The sequence below is a fragment of the Gracilinanus agilis genome, chromosome 6 (genome assembly GCF_016433145.1).
Source record: "Gracilinanus agilis isolate LMUSP501 chromosome 6, AgileGrace, whole genome shotgun sequence".
In the NCBI taxonomy this organism is placed as follows: domain Eukaryota; kingdom Metazoa; phylum Chordata; class Mammalia; order Didelphimorphia; family Didelphidae; genus Gracilinanus; species Gracilinanus agilis.
In genome coordinates, this window is record NC_058135.1 from 201,383,875 (window position 1) to 201,407,409 (window position 23,535).

Below are 23,535 nucleotides of genomic sequence, written 5' to 3' on the forward strand. Positions count from 1 at the left end.
TCCTTGGGACTGGTGAACTGGGATCATTTGGGGCCTTGCACTTTGAGGGGGGCCGGGGTGGTGGGGCCCACTTTGCTAAGGATCACACTGCCAGGCAATAACTCAGAGAGGCCACAAGTAAATTGAGGAGGGATGGCAGCTCTTGCCACTAAGTCCCTCCCTGTCTCCTTTCTCAACCTCCAGTCTGCCCTTTCTGTTCGTTTTAAACTGGGAGAATCTGGGGAGTGGGGAGAGATGGAGAAGAAGAGTGAGGGCTTCTATACCCTGCTACAAATTTCCCAATCTCAGGGCCCCAGATGTAATTTCCCACAATTCTCCTTTATATAAAAGCCCCTTCTACAACAGCCTGCTAATCCCCACTGAGCAGCTGAGTTGAGAGTAAATCACAATTTAGAATAAAATTGGGAATCCTTGGGATGACTAGCCCTGCCTGCTAACTTGTGAGCTAACAGCCCCAGGGCAGAAATGATGCTTTTACATCATGTTGCAAGGTTGCTGGAAGAAGACCTTCAAGTCAAGCACAAACAAGAAATGGAAACCTTGAAACAAGATCATAGGAAAGAAATCCAAAGCATGGTGTCTGATTTCAGCAGCACCCAGGCTCACCTTCAGAAGAAGATCGTCTCCTTGGAAACTGAGTAAGTGATTGAAAAGAAGTTATCCTGCCTAGAAGCCTATTGTTAGCTGGGGAATGCTAGGGCAAAGGATAGAGCTTTTTGTGAGATTATGTTTCCATTCTGGAGAAAGCAAAGTGGACATAATTTCATTTTTTTTATTAGCTGGGAACCTTTGAGTTGTGTTTCCTCTTCCCCAACGCTGGCTAAATTCTCAAGCTTATGAAAGAAATATAAAAACTATCTTGCCTTATCTCGGGTAAAGTTAGGCCTTTGCTGCTGAAATGGATCTTGGGAACCACCAGTGAGGAAACAGACCCAGAGATCTAAAATGATTGATCCAAGTTTACACAGTCAGCTAGTGCCTGAGCTAGGAATGCAGCCCAAACTTTCTGGAAAAAAAAAAAAAGTCTAGTTCTTTGAACTCCCAATAAAATGAAGCTTCTAGAAAACACTTAGTGAAAGCTTTTTCAAGGGAACCTAGAAAGTTCACCAAATTATTAATCATCCTCTTATTTTCCTTCCATGTGTGTGAAGAGCCCTTCCAGGGTAGGTTGCCAATGGTTGAGGTAGGACTTGGGGAAACCTTTGTCTTTTAGCTCTGAAGACAGAATATCTCCTGAAAGGGAAAGCCAGTCCAGGTCTGCTGACCCTTGACCGGTGGTCAGCAGATGTCCCCAAAGCAGTGTCTTCCTCCCTAGGACAAAGATGAGCTAGGAGGTCAAGCAAGCTCCAAAGGTTGCCCTAACACCTGTGGCCTGTCGCTTTCATATTCCCATGCCCAGATGCATGTGACTCAGTGACAGCAGCTGTGCCATCATAGGAATCCAGATGTTTTAAGTACTTTCTCACTTTTTCTGTCTCTCAGGCTCTCTTCTCTACCTTTCTCTCTGCCACCCCTTTTTTCCCCCTTCTCAGTCTTCCTTTCTTTCTGTTTGTCTATATGTGTTTTCTTTTTTCTTTCCCTCTTTCTTTCCCTCTCCCCACTTTCCCTTTTCTCTCCATCCCTTCTTCCCTGGAGATAGATTCTTTCTTCTCGAATAATTCCCTGTCACAACTGTACTTAATCTTTATCCAGCAATGCCAGTCTAAAGAGGAGACTCGGCCTGAGGCTTTACTACTACATCTAAGTGAAGAACAAGAGAGCTGAATGGAATATCTAGATTCCTCCCAAGCTCAGCTAATCTTTGACAGGTTCTATCATTATTTTGACCCAGAAATTTTGCCTGGGTAAAAAAAAAAAAAAAGCTACAAAATGATTTCTACTTGTTCTTCATCTTTTTGTCTAATGCAGGTTCAACTAATCAAATACATTATCTAATATCTAGTATCTAGTTATTGAATTAGATAACTAATTATATATTAATAAGTTAATAATAACATTTATATATTATTATATATAATATTAATAATAAATAACATTAAATTATATATAATATTAATAACAAATAATAATAAAAATATATATTAATGTTTATCTGGTTGAAACAGCCTTAAAGATGCAGAAGAGAAACTACGGAAATGGGAATCCAGACCAGAAGATTTACACCTCATAAGCATTTTGCAGAACAGATTAAGTGAACGAGAAGAAATCATCAAACAGCTAACGGTGAGATTTGTGACATTCTGGACCAACTTCAGAAAGACTATGCATAAATCAGGATATAGCCCCAAAATATCATTTAGTAATAACTTTTCCCAGGAAAACAACAGCTTCCATATTAGTACTTCATAGGAGCATAGATTTGGAGCTAAAATATAAGTGTTATCTCAGCCAATCCTCTCATTTCTGGGTCAGGAAACTGAGCCAGGGAGAACCCTTTGAGTCTGGGCATTATTGCACACTGAAGCCATCTAATTGTTTTATTATCCAGCCCACATCTCTACATTATGTCCCCAAGAATGGCATGAGAGCCTCGATAGTTAAACCATACCCATAGCATGCCCCTTAGCTATCTGTTCAATAATTCAGTTAAAAAAGGAAATTGAATTAGAACAGGACCTATTTGTTTATTTTTTTGTCTCCCCCCCTCCTGCCAATTCTTCTTCAGGGCCAAGCTTAATCCTGGTATTAATTTTTTTTTAATTTCATGTTAGATAGATTTTTTAAAAATCGTTTTTATGTCCAAATGTATCCTCCTTCCTCCCCTAGAATCATTGCTTTTTACAAAAAATAAGAGGAAAAAAATGGTTCAACAAAACTGAGTCTAACAGTATATACTCGTATTTGTAGATCCCACAGTTTAGTAAAGGGAGGAACGGGTGTACCTTTTGTTATCTCTTCTTTAGGGCCAAACTCAGTGGCATGATAGCAAATCCGTCAGCAAACATTTTTCAAGCACTCACTGTATGCCAGGTATTGAGCTAGGCACTGGGCATACAATAACAAATGTAACAGTTCCTGTCCTCAAGGATTTCATAGTCTGAGAGGAGCCGACACATACATACATACATACATAGTTAAATCTAAAATGGATACAAGATAATTTTTGGAAAAAAGAGGTAGCAGCAAAGGAAGGAGGAAATAAGGAAATGTTTTCATGTAGAAGCTGGTGTTTGAGCTGACTTAAAGGGAACAAGGAATTCTAACAGGTAGATGTGGAAGGTGTTCTTGGACAGCTAGTGCAAAAAATATGGAATGGGAGATGTCTTCTTAATGAAGCTGTGATAGGTATTTGCAGTCACTTCCCCTTGTAGACGTGTATTAACAATATCTTTAATGATAGAATTATCTTGGAAATTAAAGTCAAGCTCACTGGTCAGTAGTTTGTAGTTCCATTCTCTTTTCCTAAAAATCAAGACTTTTTGTCCTCTAATATTGGGGTATTCCTTCCAAATTCTTTTCCTAAGGCTCACTAATTCCACGGCTACTCACCACCTCTACCTTCTTCTTCCTTGCTCCAACCATCTTTGTTTCACCACCTTGCTACTTATCAATCTATCCTATTAATTTGCTTCCGTTCTCCAATTCTTCCACTTCCTTCTTGCATCTTCTTCTTCAGATCCTTACTCCTTAATACTCTTTGATGATGCTCTTTCTTCAAACTCCTTTCCCAGAAAAGGGAAGTAGAATCTTGACCAGTTTCTGGACTTAGACTTGGAAATTATTCTTCAGATATTCCTCAATTTCTGTTCCTTACTCATACAAACCCCTCCAAATCACCTACAAATTTTCCTTCTTTTTCTTTTTCAGTTTTTTCTCTTCTCTCATTCCTCCTGCAGAAGCTAGAAGTAGATTTAATATTGACTTCCAAGGTAACCCTTAAGGATCATGATTTAGAGTAGGAATTTGAGACTATCTAGTCTAATGTGTTCATTTTGCAGATGAGGAAACTGAGTCCCAGGGGACCAAGTCATTTGTCCACAGGTAGTAAATGGTAAAGGCAGAATTCCAACTCATATCCTTTGAGACCACATCCCATTTTTTTTACCTGAACTAGGAGTACTCAGCAAATCCAAGCTCTGGACAATTTTTCTATAGCTTGAAATAAGCTTATTTCACCAGTAAAGATGCAAACAAGTGAATAAGAAACTGAACCTGGCACTTGATTTGTGATGAATTCTCATTCTTCCCCTTGACCTACCCTTCCCCAACTGTATAGATACTTTGCTCTACCAGGTAATAATTTTCTTTTATATAAACCTCTGTTTACTTAAGGTGAAAATGCAGGCATCAAAACATCTATGTTTGTTTTTCAGGAGGAAAGAAGATTTCAGTGTGCAGCACTGCCAAACACTCTCTCTCATCGGAATAGGTCCTTTTCTTTCAACCCTCATCCAGGATATTTGACCCCTTCCATGAAGGTGAACAAGTTCTTTTCTTTTTAAAACATTAAAAAACTCTTCTATATATCAAATGTAAAATAGAACTTAGGTTCATGCTATCATAAGAGTTAGAAATGGAAGAAACCATAGCAATTATCTAGTCCAAGAAGCCACTCAAAGGAGATCAACTTAACTTAATCTATTTAGGAAAAATTAAGTGGATCAAGACCCTGGAGCATATGACCTGTACTTTTTTTTTGTTTGTTTTGTTTTGTTTTTTAAACCCTTACCTTCTGTCTTGGAGCCAATACTGTGTATTGGCTCCAAGGCAGAAGAGTGGTAAGGGTAGGCAATGGGGGTCAAGTGACTTGCCCAGGGTCACATAGCTGGGAAGTGGCTGAACCTAGGACCTCCCATCTCTAGGCCTGACTCTCATTCCACTGAGCTACCCAGCTGCCCCCTTGACCTATACTTTAAAGAGTCTGCCAGCACATATATCTTGGACTGGTACTGCAGATGGTTAGGATGGACCCAGAATTGAATAGAAAAGTAGGTGAGCCTACACTTGGGAAATTGTATAGAGCTTCACTTCAGACTGTTCCTTGATACAAAAGTGGTATTTTCAACATCATTCTTCTCCTGGTGATACTAAATGGTTGTGATTCATGGAACACTATAATCTCTAAAGGACCAAAATTATAAAGAAAAACGAAGAGGTGGGTGTTACATAGGGTGCCGAATGAATATTACCAGGGAAAGCCTATCAGGAAAAGTAATGAAAAAGACATCATCAAAGCATGGTATTATCACAGAGAATTGAGGAGGTCCTGTAGGGTTGGTGAAAGCTAACAGGTAGGCAGCTCAAGTGGTGCATTATTTGGAAAACAACAAAAACTGAAGGAAAGCCGCATGTGTGATGAGCAGCTCTTCTAAGGGGGATTTCATTACTCAGGACCATATGACATGATGCATTGTCATACCCATCCAAGGGGGTATCATAAACCCATGTAAATACTGAATATTAACTCAGAAGCCAGCCACCAACATTCGAATACAAAAATATTTACGTGATTATACATGAAACTGCAAGTTATTTAGCTTTTAAAAAACATGTCTCTTAAAGTAATAGCAAATGGTTTCCATCTCTGACACATACTGGCTACAAATGGACAAGTCACTTAACCGAGTGTTCCAGGCAGTTTTCTAAGAGTATGAGTTGCAGAACAGTTGAAGATTTACATTGATAATTAGTGTGTATATTGCACTTTTAATTTTGCTTTTTACACTCTGCATCTCTTGATATGGCTTCGCTTATTTATTCGTGTCCTTCACATTCTTCCTTTCTTATGGCACAGTAACATTTCATTACATTCACATACTATAGTAGTCGGAATCATGGGTTACTCCAGGAAATCAGTTCTTCTCAAGGAGATCAAATTACTTTGCCAGAGAATTCTATTTTCTTTAATACTTTAACTAATTCTGAATTTTTCAAGACATAAATGCAGCCTGTCCTTTAGGGACCTGAAGTAAAGTAGAAGAACATTGACATGTTGAGCAATTTGACTTTGGCATTCTGAAATACCACAGTGGTACTTTTTCTTTGCTGCTTATGTCTACAGTACTCTCCAGGTGTGAGATACCTTATGAACCCTTCCTTTAAATTAACAGAAAAAGAAAATGGAGGAAGTTCCCAGCCGGGTTGTCAGTGTGCCAAACTTAGCCTCCTATGCAAAGAATTTACTGAGTGGTGATTTGAGTTCCAAGAGAAATGCTGCACCAATAACCAAATCACCAAGCTTAGACCCAAGCTCCAGCTGTGTTAGGTCTGGTCATCAACCAGGCAAATCTCCAGATGCTAAAACTGCCACAAGGTAAGCAGATAAAATATCTGGTTAAATTTTTCCATGGACCTACTTGGAAAAAAAAAAAGGACAAGACTGATTAGTACCCAATTAACAATTAATTTAGAGAGAATTCAAAAGGTGGAAGAGCCTGCATATATTTGAACTGTTCTTGTCCACCCTTTTTTGGAGGGGAATGGGAAAGGGCGAGGCGGTCTTGACTTGTGATTTCATTGGTGTGGACATTTAGAATGGAAACTCCCTCCACCAACATAGACGGACAAGCCATCTGTAAATTACGGTCTTAGAGAGTTGCCTGGGCTACATGGAGGTTAAATGACCATAGTCCCATAGTATGTGTCAGAGGAAGGACTGACCTGCCAAGGTCAGCGTTTTATTGATTATATATATCATGCTTACTTAGGTGTAGTACTTATATATCTGGGATGGGAGGAGTACTGTCCCAGGGACTAATTATAAAAGTGAATCATATTGTAAAATTTGATTAGTGTTATTTGACAGGAGCCATGATTAAGACCTCTTTGGTTTGCATGCCTACCAAGTGTTTGTTTTGGCAAATATATATTTAACGTCCTAAGAAGATAGCAACTCCAGACTGCCCAGACTACAGATACGTTTTCTGACTTTAAAAACTTACAATGTTCCAGAGCAAAAATATTTGTGAATAATAAATCAATAATTACTAACATAATAACATCATGTTTCTGCTTGTAGAACTGAAGACAATGAAATAACCCAAGCCAAAGAAGTCCAAAAACAAGGTTCTCAGCATCAGGAATGGTTTACGAAATACTTTTCATTTTAGACTGAACCCCAAAAGATGGCATGAGAAAAGAATTTTTTTTCTTCAAAAATGTTCAATTTAGGGAGTGGACTAGAAAAAACGATTATTTTTGCTATGTAATTAAACCTCATAGCTTAACAGTTTTAGGATTAATATTCTGAGTCCACTAAGGAAATTCTTTAGATCAAGGTAAGATCATTCTTCCTGCTTGAATACTGTAATAGATCATTCATTTATCGTTAACAAAAAGCACTCACAGGAAAACTTTCCATGAGTTATGTTATATTTTTGGTGTTCACCAACCTTTGAGTACCAGTCTTTGTGAATTCTGTAAATTGGCTCTACACACGGTTTTGTTGGTCCAGAGGTAAATATCTGACTTTTAGAAGAGTGATTCACTAGAAATGTTTTTTCTGTAAGATAACGTATTTCCTGGGGAATATATGTCATCAGTAGCAAAAGGGATAAAAAAAGTTTTCATTGATAGGAAGCTGATAGGCATACAGACTTTAGATCCATTCATTTCATTGTGGCCTCACTGCATGGTACTTCTATAGATTTAAAGAAGAGCTCTGTGATTTAAAGAGTAAATGGATTTTGGTGAATCAGGTTCCATTTGAACCAGTGGACTGCTTCATCATATTAGATGTACTAATTTTTACAAACTCTTAGTTTATTCATTAAATTCATTTAACCCTTGGCAGAACTATGGGATTTGACAGGACCCAATACAACTCTTATGATACAAAATAATCTCAGTCCTTTGGTGCTAGCCCAAGTGGTGCTCCAGGAAAACTCCAATAGGTCTTGTTTACTCTATGTACAGTGTTATTTGCTGAGATAACAAAAATTCCTGTACTGCCAGTTTTAAAATTTTTGCTCTGAATAAAGCCAACAACTGATCAGTCAAAATGGCTTGCTTATGTGTTTCTTAGCAGAAAGCCGGTACATGATTCAAAGCTAAGTTTGGAAATAGATGGGATGATCACTATGAAAATGACATGAAATTTCACTAACAGAAAACACTTGTAGACTTATGCATACAAGAAAAAAAAAGTACTCTATGCTAGTAGAGGACCATTTACCATTAAAATACAGATCGATGGTATGCTAAAACACATTTAAAATGCAGCTAATGGCCACCACACTGAATTTTGATGTTATTTATAGAAGCAGAACATTTTTCTTCTATTTTCTTTCTTTCTCCAATCATGCAAAATCAACACTGGTAAGATATGATTTATTTCTATACCTTAGAGACATGAAACCTCTGATTTTCTTTTGCCATGCCCTGGAGATAAAATAAACCTGTTTTTCCTTTTGGCTATAGACCCTAAAGCCCTACTGGTAAAGGTAGATGATTCACTGAACAGTATCCTAAATTTTAAATGTCGCCATTACTCAGGGTGAGCCTGTTTACTAACCTACTATAAATCACTGTTAATACTCTCTAGTTACAATAACTCTGGGACTTCATGATCCTTTTTATTTGTTTGTAGTAATAAAACAAGTTTACACAAGATCTTTTCAAAGAGCCCTGAAATCCTTATAAACATCAACTCTTTCTGAGACAGGTATGGACACTCTGGATTTAGGCATATCTACCTTCTGCCACAGTGAGGCCTCTAAAGAGTAAAGGAATCAGTTCTGGGATCTAGATTGGCTTCTCAGACTAGTTTTCTTTGCCTTAGACTATACTCAAATATATATTATTGAATAAATGGAAATACAAAGAAAAAGGGTAAGTTGCCTATGCAAACTGAAGGTCAAAAATAGACTAATAAATTGTAGAAGACAGTACATACCATGCATCCAGCTAAAACACAGAAGGCTCTGAATTTTCTCACATAAAAATGTTTTAGGTGGGACATTTTAGAAATTTCTTTAGAAAATTAACTCCAAATGGTCAATTCAGTTTCCATGTATGTAAATGGCAATAACCTTTGCTCAAGTAAATTTACCTTTTCTAAGGCAAAACCAAAGACATCTGAGTGATAACAAAGCAATCAATGAAATTTTGAAAAAAGTATTAATTTTAGTTTACCAAAACAATATGCATTCAGCAGAATTTACAGGAATGTGCTTTAAGAAACTGTACATAGAAAAAGAAAAAATATTTGGTGAAATTGAATTTTTAACATAATGAAATACTTTTGTACATCAATAGTTTGCAGATTTCATCGAAATTACAAATAAAAAAAATTCTTAGTTTAATTCTTCTGTAATAGAGACAGGAAAGAGTCATGTTTGCTTCATGGGTGCAGGAATATTAGCTGATGCCTGTTCAAGGTATGCCAATGGTCCTTGGGGTATTTCTGTGGGCTTTTTATGTTGTATGTTGATTTCTTCTAGTACTTGTTGCCAGTGCCTGAGTTTTGCCAAATGCTTCTGAACCAATGCTTCTTTTCTCTGTAATTCATTTCTTAACTCTGAGACATCCTACAAAAAAAAAAATCCAAAGAAAACAAAGTTCCTTGATGAGTTCAAAGCTTATTTAAGAAAATATAAAATGAAAGAAATCAATAGTTTTGTAAGTTTGAATGAATAATCTGATGGAATTATTTACAAATTAGGGAATTACCCATGAAATCTTGAGTTAGAAAGGACCTTATTGTTCAAGTCAAATCTACAAGTAAATTTATAATTTCCAGTGCAATATGCAATTGAAGATTTTTAGCAATAAGCAGGGAGAGATTTCCTCTAGAAACAGTCCATTCCAGTTCTGAGCAGCCCTGATTGTCATTAAAAATTTTTTTCCATATAACAGGTCAAAAATCTCCCTTTATAATTACATATAATTACATGCCACTACCAGATGGCATGCTAAAATTTGCTATCATGAAAAAAAGTAATGAGATTTTTCTGGCATGAAATAGTCTCAATGATGCCATGCTGGCTCTTGGTTCCCCTGTCTAAATATTCCCAAAACATATAACTAACCTTCAACCAAATTTTTCCAGATACTCTGAGGAGCAGAGTCCATAAGTAATTTAAAAACCACCATCCAGTATTTGGCAAATAATTTTACCAGTCCCGATGTAAAGATTGTTAAAGCTTATCTTCAAAGTTCTATTCTACTCACACCTAACCTTAAAAAAACCCTACTTAATCTATCATTAACTATAGAAAATTATGATATCTCAATTAGAAATGACAGATCGGGGCAGCTAGGTGGCTCAATGGATTGAGAGCCAGGCCTAGAGACAGGAGGTCCTGGATTAAAATCTGGCCTCAGACACTTCCTAGATATGTGACACTGGGCAAGTCACTTCACCCCCACTGCCTGGCCCTTACTACTCTTCTGTCTTGGAACCATTACATAGTATTGATTTTAAGACAGAAGATAAGGGTTTAAAAAAAAATGATAGAACACACTGCATAAATCATCTCATTTATATTTTCCTTAATCACTAATAACCAGGGTATCACAGATCAGCTTTGTAAGTAGTATTCCCTACCCATACATTTTTCAGCAGCTTGCCTATCTATCCCATTTCTTTGATAAAAGCAGGAAGATAACATGATAAATTCAATTAGCCTTTATTATTTGACAAGGATAAGATATTTCCAAATTAAAGGCAATTTTAAACCAAGACTCTTCTGTTTCAAAGAACTCAGGCCTGGGCTACAACTTAACTCAATCAATAAAATCTAATGTGACTAGATAAAATCTCAATTTTGTAATAAAATGTCACTTTTAGGTTGAAAACCTGAAAAACAACAAATATAAGTTGAATTTTAAAGGAGCTAGATTTTTGAAGGAGTGGTGGTAAAGTGGGAGAAGTATGTTCTAAATTTGCATTTGGATGAGTATTTACTCTTGATAAAATCTTAGTAAGACACAGGGAAAATTAAAATTTATTTACCTCTTTGATAACTTGTTCTGGCTTCTGGACAGACAGTTGTAATCTTTTCTGAAGGAAAAAGCACTCTGTTTGTCTTGCAACATCCAGAAACTTCTGAATACACTGATCAACACCTAAAATTCAGAAATAATATAAATTCACATAAAAAAGAAATATAGTGAATTAATATTTGAATGACTACCATCACAGTATGAAACCAAATTTATTCATAGCTGTCTCCTAGAGGGCATTTAATTAGCAAGTCAGGCTTAATCCCTGTAAACTGCTAAAACAGGCTACCTTAATTCTAACTTGTTTACCATCTAATCAAGCCCTCATTTTCTTTCTATCTTAAGGAGTTTGGTTTTTGGCCTACACACAGTCTTCTTCCCCATCTCAAACCCTTCCTTTTTACTTGAAGTCTCCAATTTGCGTGCTGATGTCTACTCCAATTCTTTTGCTTCCCAATTCATTTATCTTTTTAGCCCCAAAGAGTTGTATCTTTATTCCACCTTAGCCCTATAAAGTCAAAGCCTTGATCTTGTCATAACCCACAAAAGTCCCACCTTTATAATCCATCTCAAATTCCTGCAACTGATTCTCATTCCTTTTCCTTCAAGATCTCCTGTCTCACCGTCCACTTCCACACCACAATCCTCTCCTCCATCCTTTCCCAACCTCTTTCCTAGTTTCACTTTCTTCCCTTTAAAGTAATCAATTTAATTTTACACTTTCCTCAGCCCTTGAATCCTTTGACTCTTTGTTCTATTGGCTCTCATTTCTCTCCAGACCACAGTACTATATTTAAGCTAACCATCTGTCATCTCCTTTTGTATTCATGTGCTGCTGAATGCTGAGAGAGAATCAATTCTTCACTGGATCCACTCTAACTTTGGGCTATCCAATCTAACAAAACCCTTACTTGTGCTACAATTGACTATACTCTTCCATGACTGACTAGCCCAAACTTCCCTAAGCTATTGTTCCAAACCTCTTTTTTAATAAACGAGCTTTTATTATTTTAATTATTAAATATTTAAAATAAGAAATATTTAAAACACTTTTATTAAGCATTTACTATGTGCCTGGCACCAACACTTTCCCTCCTCCTGTACTCCCGTTCTTAGTAGAGGAATTCTTCATACTTCATGGAACAACTTGAGAATACCCAAGGTTCCTTTTCTTTCCAATTCTTTACTTCAGAACAACTCAGAATGACACCCTATTATCTTTTTTGTTCCACTTATAGGATGAGGTTGCCCTTCTCCTTGCCAAAACCAAACCCTCTAATTGTGCCCCTGAACCCATTCCAACCCATCCCATCCTGTCTCCTCCAATGGCTTGCCTCTTCCATCATCACCTCCACCCTAATTATTGATCTCTTTTTTTTATACACTAGCTTCTTCCATGCTTCCCACAAACATTCCTATATTTCCTGAATATTTAAAAAAAAATTTCACTTGACCCTACCATCCCCTCGAGCTATTATCTCATAGTTCTCCTCACTTTCTTGGCCAAACTTCTAGAAAAAGCTATCTATCCTCATCACCTCCAGTCTCTCACTTCCCACTCACTTCTCAAACCCCTTGTCACTCAACTGAAACTTCTATTTTCAATGTCCCTAATGAGCTCAGTTTTTCTAAAACCAATGCCCTTTATACTGTTCTCTAACTTCTTGACCTCTCCAATATGTGACACTGCTGACTTGACTGTGTTCTCTTTCTGGATACTCTCTCCTCTTGGGACTACTGTGACACTGCTCAGCCTTCATGTCCTATACATGGATGTACCCCACAGTTGTTCTAGGTATTCTTTTTGCATTGTGCTGTTGACTGCATCTCCAAATATCATCTCCATTCAGACAACCTCCCAAATGACATTTGTTTACAAAGCTTCAGCCATGTAACTGCTTGATAACTTGTAACTCTAGTGGGATGTATTGTAGGTATCTCAAACTCAATTATGTTCAAAGCAGAATTCCTCATCTTTCTCCATAAATTTGCCTTTCTTCCTAACACCTTATTTCTATGAAGGCAACTTCTATTCCACTTGTCACCCAGACTCATTATCCTTGACTCTTCTCTCTTACTTGCCTACTGTATCCAATCAGTTGCTATCTTATTTTAGTTTACTCCCTCAATATTTCTTACATCTCCTTCTCTCTATTCTTACTACAACTACTCTAGTTCAAGCTCTCATTACCAATCACCTACCTAAAATAGCTTCCATATTGATCTCCTGACTCCAGTATCTCTCTCTCTCTCTCTAATATCTTCCATTTGGTTGCAAAACTAAATATTCCTAAAGTACAGGTCTAAATACTTCCATCACTCTAAAAGCTTGGAAAGAAATGACTTCCATGAAATGATATGGGCAACTAGACATTGTCATAAGTTAAGGGTTATGAGAAAGACAGCATGTAGTAATGGAAAGAATGCTGAAGTTGGAATTAGGAAAATAACAATCATAAAATCATTTCCACTTCCACTTCCTATTCTATAAAACAGGATTAATACTACTTAAACAGCTCACAGGACTATTTTGAGTAAAGTGTTATATACATGTGAGTTATTGAAGAAAATGCCCTAAGTCCTTACCATTAAATCACACCCCTTTTCATTGATTTTTTTTTTAGAGTCTTTACCAAATAACAGCCCATTTTGGTCCCCTAGCCTTATTCCTGCTACACAGGTACTTGCTTTGTGCTTTTCACTGCAGCCAAACCAGTCTCTTTGCTCTCTGCCAAATATATGTGGCCTCTGGGCCATTTCTACCCCTAAATTCTGGCAAATCAAATTTCTTCTCCCTTTAAAACAATACCAGAAATTCACTTTGTTCACATCTCTAGAGATTAATTCCATCAAGTTCTGGTTATTTTATTTACTACTGTAATTCCCAATATCTCCTATATATCCCCTTATAAATGTGTTGAAATAATGTTTTTTAGTAAAGTGGTTTTATTATAAGCAAACACTACTATAATACCATCAACATTGTTCCTAGTGAACTGCTGCTATAAAGCTATCTCATGTAAAAATAATGGTAGGTGAGGCATACCTGTATTTTACCTGCAGATGTAACTGTCTATACATATGCTTATATTTCTGTCACTTATACTTGCAGATGAGCAAAATGAAGCAGAGAAAGGTCATGTGATGGTCCATTTGGAGAAAACTAGCCTATATTATAAAAGCACAGAATTTTAGGGAAGAAGAAATATTTCAGAAATCAATCCATTTACCACTATTTTTAGATGAGAACAGTGAGGCTCTCAGAGGCAAAATGACTTGTCTGTGTTCAAGGACTGAATGGCAGAGCCAGAACTATCATCCAGATATGACTTCTAGAGGTTTCTGCCCTCCACCTTAATCCACATTTAATATAGGAGGGATACATGCTACTTCTTTCAAAGGAAAACATGATATGAATTTGACCTCTTGTTTAGTAAAAAGGCATTATGAGAACAGAGTAAATAACTGACAGGGCATTATTTCAGAACAAATTTTTATGTGAAAATATTTTTAAATGACATGGAAAATGTTTTAAAGATCGTGGTTTTAAAACAAAATATCCAGTTATACTTGAACATGAAACAAAAATGACAAATATTAAGTGATAAGAGGCAGTATGGTAGTCAGAGACTCTAGGTGTGAATTCTGGAGTCCGCCACTAAATATCAATGTGAACTTGAGCAAGTCAATTATTTTTTCTGTTCCTCAGTTTCCTCATCTGCCAAATAAGCAGGTAAGGCTAGATGATCTCTTTTCATGACCCTTCCAACTATAAATGTATAATCTAAACTGAACTGTATGTGTAGAAAAGGAAAACTAGTTGTTTTCACAGACTGAGCTATTTTGTTATTTATATAAATCTTACACCTAACAGAAAAACCTATTCAAGAAGGACCAGTGACAACCAAAGATTTAAATGAATGGATCAAGAATGATGGAAGTAGGTAACTGATGAATAACTTTTTAAAAAACAAAATAAAGTTCTTACCAGTTCGAATTTCCTCCTGATCAGTGCCATTGACATAGTCCTGACTCACCAGGGAAGCAAAACAAGCCTACAAAATTCAAAGGCAAGCAAAAAAAGCATAATCCATAAAAATAAAAGGATTCTCACTAAGTTTATTTTTTAAAACCCTTACCTTCTGTCTTGGAATCAATATTGTGTATTGGTTCCAACACAGAAGAGTGATAAGGGCTAGGCAATGGGGGTTAAGTGACTTGCCCAGGGTCACACAGCTAGAAGTGTCTGAGGCCAGATTTTAACCTAGGACCTCCCATCTCTAGGTCTGGCTCTGAATCCACTAAGCCACCCCATTGCCCCTACTAAATTTACTTTAAAAACAATAACGAAGCACTTGGGATTTGTGGCATGAAAGCAATTCATAAGCTCCTGGAAGATTTTTAATTTATGCAGGAAGCTGGCAAAGCTCCATGCCAATGAAAATAATGATTCTGTCAATAATGTCAGGGCAAATTCCTAGGTGTCACTGATGTTTCCTGATAAAACTATAGGAAGCTCTGGATTATATAAAAATGAGTTTCAGCCAGAATTCCTAAATCATAAGCAACACATGCAGCAAGAGCAGTCTTATATACTGCCTAAAAGTTTTGCAAAAATCTTTGCTACTCAAACTAGAAGTCCCACTTTTATACCTGAATCTATTATAATTCAGAAGCCACACAAGAACAAAAGACAGGCACATTCCCTGGCATCTTAAGTCTAAAAAGCCAAAGATGATTTTTTAAAATCAAGATTTATTTAACAACATTCTCTTAAAAAATGAATGATATGAAAATATGTTTTGCATGATAATACATATATGACCCAGATCAAATTGCTTACCATCTCTGTGAAGGGGGAGGGAAGGAGGAAGAGAGACAATTTGGATCATATAATTTCAGAAAACTTAAGTGGAAAATTGTTATTACATGTAATTGCTAAAATAAAATATCTTCACAAAGAAAAAAAAGATTTATTTATTAATCTCTTGACTGACATCACCAACTTCCTATTTCACATCTCAGACTAGATGTACTATAAACAACTTAAACTCAATATATACAAAATGGAACTTTTTATTTTCCCCTAAACTCTCTCCAAGATTACATTTCATTTTGACTGTTGAGGGCACCAGGTTCAAAGGTTAAGTGTTATCCTCAAGTCCTCACTCTCTCACCCCCTAAATCCAATCAGTTGCCAAGTACACCTATTTCCTTTATCATCTTTCATACTTGTCCCCTTTTCTACTCTGCCAGCATTCACTTTGGAATAGTAGAGGTCCTCATCACCTGGGCTACTCCCATGGCTTGCTGGTGGTCTCTGTCTCAAGTTTTCCCTCAACTCCAACTTTTATCCATGCTCCACTTGGCTGCTAAGTGATCTTCCTAAAGGATAGGTCTAATCATATCACCTCCATATCTGATGGACCAAGTACAAATTTCTCAGTTTGGTTTTTAAAGCCTTTTTTACAACGTCACCTCTTCCTACCCTTCCAGTCTTTTTCTACATTATTCTTCTACATACTTTAAGACCTAATATTACTGGCTCTTCATCTTCTCAATACTCCATTTTCTCGGCTATCTATCCTCCATGCCAGTAATGTTCTCTTTTCTCATTGCCTCCTCCTGGCTTATCCTTCAAAACTCAACTCAAATTCCATCTTCTTGAGAGAACTTAAGCCTTTACTGCTAGTGTCTTCCCTCTGAGATCGCCTCCAATTTGCCTTGTACATATATCTTGTGTGTACGTAGTGGTTTGGCTGTTGTCCCACCCATTAGATTGTGAGCTCCGTGAGGGCGGTAAATATTTGTCTTTTTTTTGTATCTCCAGTAATTAGATGAGTGCCTGGCACATAAAAAATAAGATAAATGTTTGTTGTCCGAGTGATGAAAACTAAGCATGGTCAGACTTTTTTCAATTGTCTGGGAAGGTTATGAAGTGCTCTGAACGCATGTTTGAACCCGGAAGGGATAGGTGAAGATACGGTCAGACTAAATCCATGCTAAATACTAGGTAGAGACCAGGAGACCAGAGACACGGCCTCCAGGGGGTGAAGTGAGGTGAGGGGCGTGGAGGGCATGAACAAATGACGCTAGGTTGGGGTAGGGGGCGTTACCTCGAAAGACGCTTCCAATTCGTCCACTAATGTGTTGTTGGAGTTTCTCGGGCCTCCGGCCGCCGTTGGAAGCAACGCAACTTGTCCCGAACTTCCTGGGGGCCCTGGGGGCGGAGGGGGTGGAGGAGGACCCGGTTGCTGAGCCCCAAACATACCTCCCAGGGAAGCCGCCATCTTGGGACTGACTTCTCCAAGGAGCATGCGCAGGGAACTGACTTCTCCACAGAGCATGTCCGGGATTGGAACTGAGCATACTTCGCCTGCTCCTGGACTGAAGGATGATTGGCTGGAAGCTAAGGGAGAACCACGTGAGAACGGAATCTACTAGGTAGGTATGGCCTGGAGGCGGGGCCAAGGTCTGGCTTGGGACTTCAGGTCCCAAAGAAGCCAAAGATTCGACTCTGTCTCCTGGATGGAGAGGAGTTACCCCGGACACATCGGAAAAGGATTCCCCCTAGAGGGGATGGCAGCAGCGCTCTCATAATTAGCCTCATCCATCCTACCTTCTGCTCTCCGAGTTATTTTTCTTTTTTCTTTTTTTACTTTTTCAAACATGTTTATTTATCAGTAGGAAAGCTTAATTCAAAAAAGCAAACTATAAAATACATTGCATTAACTAAAAGTATATTGCTATATACACAAGTCTTAATGGCATCTCAAAGAAATGACAGCAACTATCTAAACTTTTTAATGGTTTTTTCATTATTTTGAACATTTATTTTGTTGCCTATACTTTAAACTATGCCTAACTGAGAGATTATTCTTGGGTAGAGATTCTTTAAATGACCTATTTATTTCTGGGATTGGCAAACTAAAAGGCAGAGGAATGAAATAAATGCACATAAATGTTGTTTCCAGATTTTGGTTTCAAACAACAAGGAAAGTAGGAGGTAATTAAGTGACTCGGTGGATAGAGCATCAGGTCTGAAGACATCCTGGTTTCAAATATGACTATAGGCACTTCCCAGCTGTGTGACCCTGGGCAAGTCACTTAATCCCAATTGCATAGCCCTACTAGATAAAAAGTAAAGGTTTAAAAAGCAAACAGGGAAAACTGAGGATACAAAAAATGAATTTTTACTATATTTAAAAATAAGAAGGATTTTTAGTCATTAGATGTAGTCCATTCTGAATCTTCTAATAGCTTAACCACCCAACTTATGGGTTGAAGACTTGTTTAATTGTAAGGAAGGATTAAGGCACAGGAGAAAGAGGAAAAATCTTAAAGGAAAGGTCATTTTTTGCCTTCATTAACCTTGTATCAATTCAGTGCTTGCCTTCATGAATAACTTGACCCATTTTAAGGTATTAGTAAAGGAAACAAATGCATTAAATCTGACAAGAAAACAGTTCAAGCTATGAGGCTTAAGTTATCATATACAGCAACACTAGTAAAGCAGAACTATTTTAAAAACAGGAGGAAGAGTGGCTCAGGAACAAATGCTACAGCAGAATAAGGGACCTGAAGCATCAGATTTGACCCTGAAAACACTATTTTTTTTTTCATCGTGTGAAGTAAATAGAAAAGCAAGTAAAAACAGATTTTATTTGAAATGCCATTCAAAAGATACCTAGTTTGTTTTGAGTGAAAATACACATAAAACCCAGTAGAACTGCTTGTCAACTACAGGTGAGGGGAAGAAAGGGGAGGGAGGACAATGAGAATCACGTAACTTAGGAAAACTTATGTATAGATTTGTTACTGGAATAAAAGAAAGAAAAATTAAAAAAAAAAGATACCTAGGTTGACTTGGGGGTGACTTTTATTTTTTTCTGCTTTTGTCTTGGAGTTTGGGGAGCTTTAGTAGCTGACTTCTTAATTTTTCCTACTTTATTGTGAGTAGTAAATGACTTGGGTCATGGCTTCTTGGGAGTCTTCTCCAGAGCTTTGACCTCTAGGGAAGAATTATTTTCTTTCTGTGTTTTCTTAGGGATGGGTCCTTGGCTTCTTACTTTGCCAGTGGCTGGAGTCTTCTTCAATTCTGTGGAACCTTTCTTAAACTGTTTTGGAGTATCCAAAGCCATGGAGGCTTTTCTCTTTTTACCAGGAGTTTTAGCTTGTGGCGTTTCAGGGCTGAGACTCTCTCCTGTAGACTCCTTAATTAGGATTATTTTCTCTGGGCGCTTTTGAGGAGATGTTGCTTGAATTGGAACTAGCTGTGGAATCTCATCCTCAGAATCAGGTTCTGTTTTGCTATCCTTTGTGGCCTCAAGCCCATGACCTTCCAAATTACCTTCACCATCAGGCCTCACTGCAGTTTGGGCAGGCTTTGAGGCCGCTTTTTTGCCTTGATTTTGATTCTTACTTTTCTGATGAGTCCCCAAATGGGAGACAAATGAAGAAAAGATTGGAAGGGAAAGAGATTTTTCTGTTTTCAGGTGTAGAATTTTTACACTCTCCCACTTCATTGGCAGCTTTTCTGAAAGCACTTTTATAGCAGCAACAGTATTTTCTACTAGATGATCTACAGGCATTCCAGTGTGACCCACACGTGTTGTATTGCAACAACCATGATTAGTGACAGTCAATGTAGTTCCCTGGACTATCTTATTGATGTGTTCCAACAAATTTTGGGTCATGAGGTCTACTGCTAGAGGTACTTTCTTTCTTCGATAGAAATGCTTTCCTATGTGTGAGGACAAAAGACGTCTAATTCTTTGATCAGCAAGAAAAAGGTCAAAACTACTCAAAAGGCGCCGCTTGGCTTCATAAGGTTTATATTCATGTTTTAGTCTTTTGTAAGGGATGACCTCAGTAATGCTTATAATCCCCTTCTTTTTCAAAAGCTGCTTATAGAAATGTTCTGTCTGTTCTGAAGTTAAATTGGATTCATCCTTGGTAAACAAGCATATGTCTTTTGAATAGGGTCTGATACCGTGTGGCAAAGGTATTCTGATTTCTTTTCCCTTTGGGGGAATTTTCCATAATGTCACCATTAAAAATACATTCTCAGGGGCAGCTGGGTAGCTCAGTGGAGTGAGAGTCAGGCCTAGAAACAGGAGGTCCTAGGTTCAAACCCGGCCTCAGCCACTTCCCAGCTGTGTGACCCTGGGCAAGTCACTTGACCCCCATTGCCCACCCTTACCAATCTTCCATCTATAAGACAAAACACCGAAGTACAAGGGTTTAAAAAAAATACATTCTCATTCTCATTCAAAAGCAATGTATTATCATTTTGTTTCTTCTTTGTATAACTCAACAAAGCTTCTGTAGCCTTTTTAATCTGCTCCTTCAACACGAGATTAGGCTCAGTCTTCTCTCCAGCCTGACCAACCATTTTACTCGGAAGCACGCGTCCCCGAGTTATTTTTCTTAAGCAGTTTTGAGCACGAGACTCCCTTATTAAACTGTCTTCAGTGGCTTCGTCTTGGGTCTGTGATGAAAAGCAAACTCCTTCATTTAGCTTTTTTAAAATTAAAATAAGTTTTTATTGGTATTTTCTGCTTCTTACATCACCATAGTTAACCCAAGTATCCCTCTCCTTTCTCCTTTCAAAGAGCCATCCCATATTAGGACAACTAAAGAGCCATTGAAACAAATCCAAAACATGTGCAATGCCCAACACCTCCAAGAGAGGGAGAGTTGAGTGTCTTCTCTCGTCTTTTCATTCGAGTCCTGTTAGAGCTTTATAACTTTGTTATATTTATTTTTTATTTGTTTAGCTTTTAAAGATCTGCACCCTTCATTGGGTCCAGTTGTCCCATATTAATATGTATCTAACATAGGGCAGATTTGAAAAGGAGAATTTATGGAAAGAGCACACACTTCATTATCCAGCTAGACTAATAGTTATTTCTCAAATTTGGCATTTTGCCCCCCCCCCCAATTACTTTTTCTTCGTCTGCTCTCAAAATCCCCTTTTCCCTTAAGGTCCAGTTCAGGTGACACCTACTGGGAAGTCTTTCTTCCACTTGTTAATGTTCCCTTTCTCTTCAAATTAGTTTGTATTCATTTGATTACATGTTCTTATGCTCTGAGTGGACAATTAGCTCCTTGAGAACAGGGGGTCCTTTGTTTCTATTTTTGCAATTGTTAGCTTCAGTGCCTTGCAGGGTAGATACTTAAATGCTTTTTGAATGGAACTTTACTGCATAGTTATTATAGAATTGCTTGCAGTGCCATACCCCTCGTTAAACATTTTCTGGATAAAGAATTTAAAAAGCCAAAAGGTCCACAACAGAAACACAAAGTGATTGTCTTCATCCTACACTGAAGTATCATAGCTAGAACTAGAACTCGGGTCTCCTAATTCTCTGATGATTTTCTAGGAATCATTCTTTTCAGGTCTGTTCTATATTCTTAGTTTAAGGGTTGTATGCAATAAGTTCTAAATAAAATGCTTATCGAATTAAGTACAATAAAACTAAGCTTCATAATAGAAATTGAGGTCTTACTATTTTTGATGTGACTGAGACCTGTAAAAAACTAAAATAAATTTGGTATGGGATATCAGGATTCATGACTGTATTGGTATACAATTCCTTGAAACAGACCGACAATTGGTCAGTAATTTGAGTTGCCTAGGTATTGAGAAGTTGAATGCCTGTGGTCATATGTTGTTGGAGGCAGGGCTTGGCCCCAAATCTTCTTGATCCCAAGGCCAATATTCCTACCTGTCATACTGACTCTCTGAAAGAAATAACTATAAATATCCTATTTTATAGCCTTACACCATAGCCTTTGGGGCTTTTTTTTTTTAAATCAGTCTAAATCTTCAGGTTTTTTTCTTATATGAAATCTATTACATTATCTATTACATTCTAACCCCATTAAAGTGTTATTAATCTATTGATTAATGGATAGTCACCTCACTGGTAGCCTATGTGGCGTCTGGTCATCGTACACTATATAAAAATTGACAACCATAACAAACCTCTATCTTTCAATTTGCTATTTGACAATTCTCATACTATGTTCTAAGGTAACTAAGGGATATGTTCTAATATTTCCTTATAAATTAATGTAAATATATAATCTCATTAATTAGCAACTAACTGATACCTACCCCAATTTATAAAAGAGAAATCTTTCTTCACAAACTTAAATATCAGTCAGTTACTATACAGTTTATTAAAGAGAGTAACAAACAATACAGATATAGTGAAATGCTTCAGTAATTGACTATTGTGACACAACAGCCAGGCACCCATAAGCATGTGCTACAAATGTAGATATTTCTGCAATGGTAGAAACATAGTTCCATCATTCTGCTTCCAGAGTCTCTCAAGAATACTTTTTAAGGACACCTTATCCACAGCATAACAAATTCAGTTCTCTGAAAAAATGTCTCTTCAGTCTCCTTCTCTAGGACAGTAACCTCAGCCTTTCAAGACAGTTTTAGTTCTTTATCCCCGTGTCTCTAAGAGTATCCTGCCATAAAATTTAACAGACTCTCCAGGATGATAGTTACAAGTTCAGGGCAGAGGGTGGAAAGGCCTGGAAGTTTCAGGGTTTGGCTTAAGTGTGGAAGGCAAGACCTAATAAACCTTATGTTTAAAAAAGTTGGAATTATACAAGGAAATCATTGTGTAAATCTTTGTATAGTTAAGAGAATTTTGTGCCTTGGACTTCATCTCCCAGCATCCCTCTCCCTGCACCTCCACGTTTGCATCTTCACCTGTTGCTTATAAGTTTGCTGTAAGCTACACCCTCTCCCAACCCCCCCCCCCCCATGCATGGCTGGGAAAGCTGGCTTTTTACTTTAGCTTTTTATTTCCTTTTTACTTCAAGTTGTTATTAATAAATTTTATTAAATATAATACTTGGAGTATTTAAATATTAACTTTACTTCTCACACCTTAAAGCACCTTTAAGTGATTATTTTAAAAAATGGGAGGAGTGTGAAGATTCTCTTGGAGTCAAAGGACCTAATTTTAAATTCTGATTACCATTTACTACCTCTGTGACCTTGGAGAAGCCATTTAAATTCCTTAGCCCTTAGTTCCTCATCTTTTAAATAAAGGAGTTGGACTAGATTAGAAATCTTTAATCTTTTTTGTGTTATAGGCCCTGATTAGTAAGGATTATAGACCTTTTATTCAGATTAAAAATAATTTAAGGCAAAATGACAAATTTCAGTTAGGAGCTAGTAAAAAACAAAGATAGAATTTGTTTTCCATCCATGGTCATGGACTCTCTGCAATCTATCCAAGGACTCATTAGGAGACTATGGACAATGGGTAAAGAATCCTTGGATTGGGCTAAATGACTTCTAAGGTATTTCCCACTTCTAAATCTATGATTCTAATATTACTAGAAAGAGCAATGGATCTTGGGATACTCCTGAATTGTTTTATGGCTCAAAATGACTTATGAGCTGAGTTCCCTCATTTGTAAAACAGGAAGAATATTTGTAATAAGGATTTTATAGAACAGTTGTGAAGAAAGTACCTTATAAAGCCATTAAAGCATGATATAGACCAGTGATTCCCAAAATGGGCGCTACTGCCCCCTGGTGGGTGCTGCAGTGATCCAGGAAGACAGGTGATGGTCACAGGTGCATTTATCTTCCCTATTAATTGCTATTTAAAAAAA

General features: G+C 37.3%; 3 protein-coding genes across 3 annotated transcripts in view; 1 reads left to right on the forward strand and 2 right to left on the reverse strand.

Moving 5' to 3' along the window:
• The window catches only part of FAM184B (family with sequence similarity 184 member B), a 108,966-nt gene extending 101,026 nt beyond the window's left edge, over positions 1 to 7,940 (forward strand). Inside the window, exons 13-17 of the mRNA XM_044680472.1 lie at positions 492 to 638; positions 2,106 to 2,223; positions 4,314 to 4,418; positions 6,051 to 6,253; positions 6,959 to 7,940. Of these exons, the coding sequence (XP_044536407.1) occupies positions 492 to 638; positions 2,106 to 2,223; positions 4,314 to 4,418; positions 6,051 to 6,253; positions 6,959 to 7,049 (664 nt within the window). The 3' untranslated portion in view covers positions 7,050 to 7,940. The remainder of the gene's footprint in view (positions 1 to 491; positions 639 to 2,105; positions 2,224 to 4,313; positions 4,419 to 6,050; positions 6,254 to 6,958) is intronic.
• A 1,100-nt stretch (positions 7,941 to 9,040) lies between these two features.
• MED28 (mediator complex subunit 28) lies at positions 9,041 to 17,617 on the reverse strand. The gene is made up of 4 exons (XM_044680473.1): positions 17,001 to 17,617; positions 14,873 to 14,939; positions 10,895 to 11,007; positions 9,041 to 9,467 (listed from the first exon to the last, which is right to left on the reverse strand). The coding sequence occupies exons 1-4, from the start codon at positions 17,229 to 17,231 to the stop codon at positions 9,270 to 9,272; spliced, it is 609 nt and encodes a 202-aa protein (XP_044536408.1). The 5' UTR covers positions 17,232 to 17,617; the 3' UTR covers positions 9,041 to 9,269.
• A 1,145-nt stretch (positions 17,618 to 18,762) lies between these two features.
• On the reverse strand, positions 18,763 to 20,278 carry LOC123252014 (ribosomal L1 domain-containing protein 1-like). The gene is made up of 2 exons (XM_044681354.1): positions 20,141 to 20,278; positions 18,763 to 19,949 (listed from the first exon to the last, which is right to left on the reverse strand). The coding sequence occupies exons 1-2, from the start codon at positions 20,276 to 20,278 to the stop codon at positions 18,858 to 18,860; spliced, it is 1,230 nt and encodes a 409-aa protein (XP_044537289.1). The 3' UTR covers positions 18,763 to 18,857.
• Between the last annotated feature and the right edge of the window lie 3,257 nt (positions 20,279 to 23,535).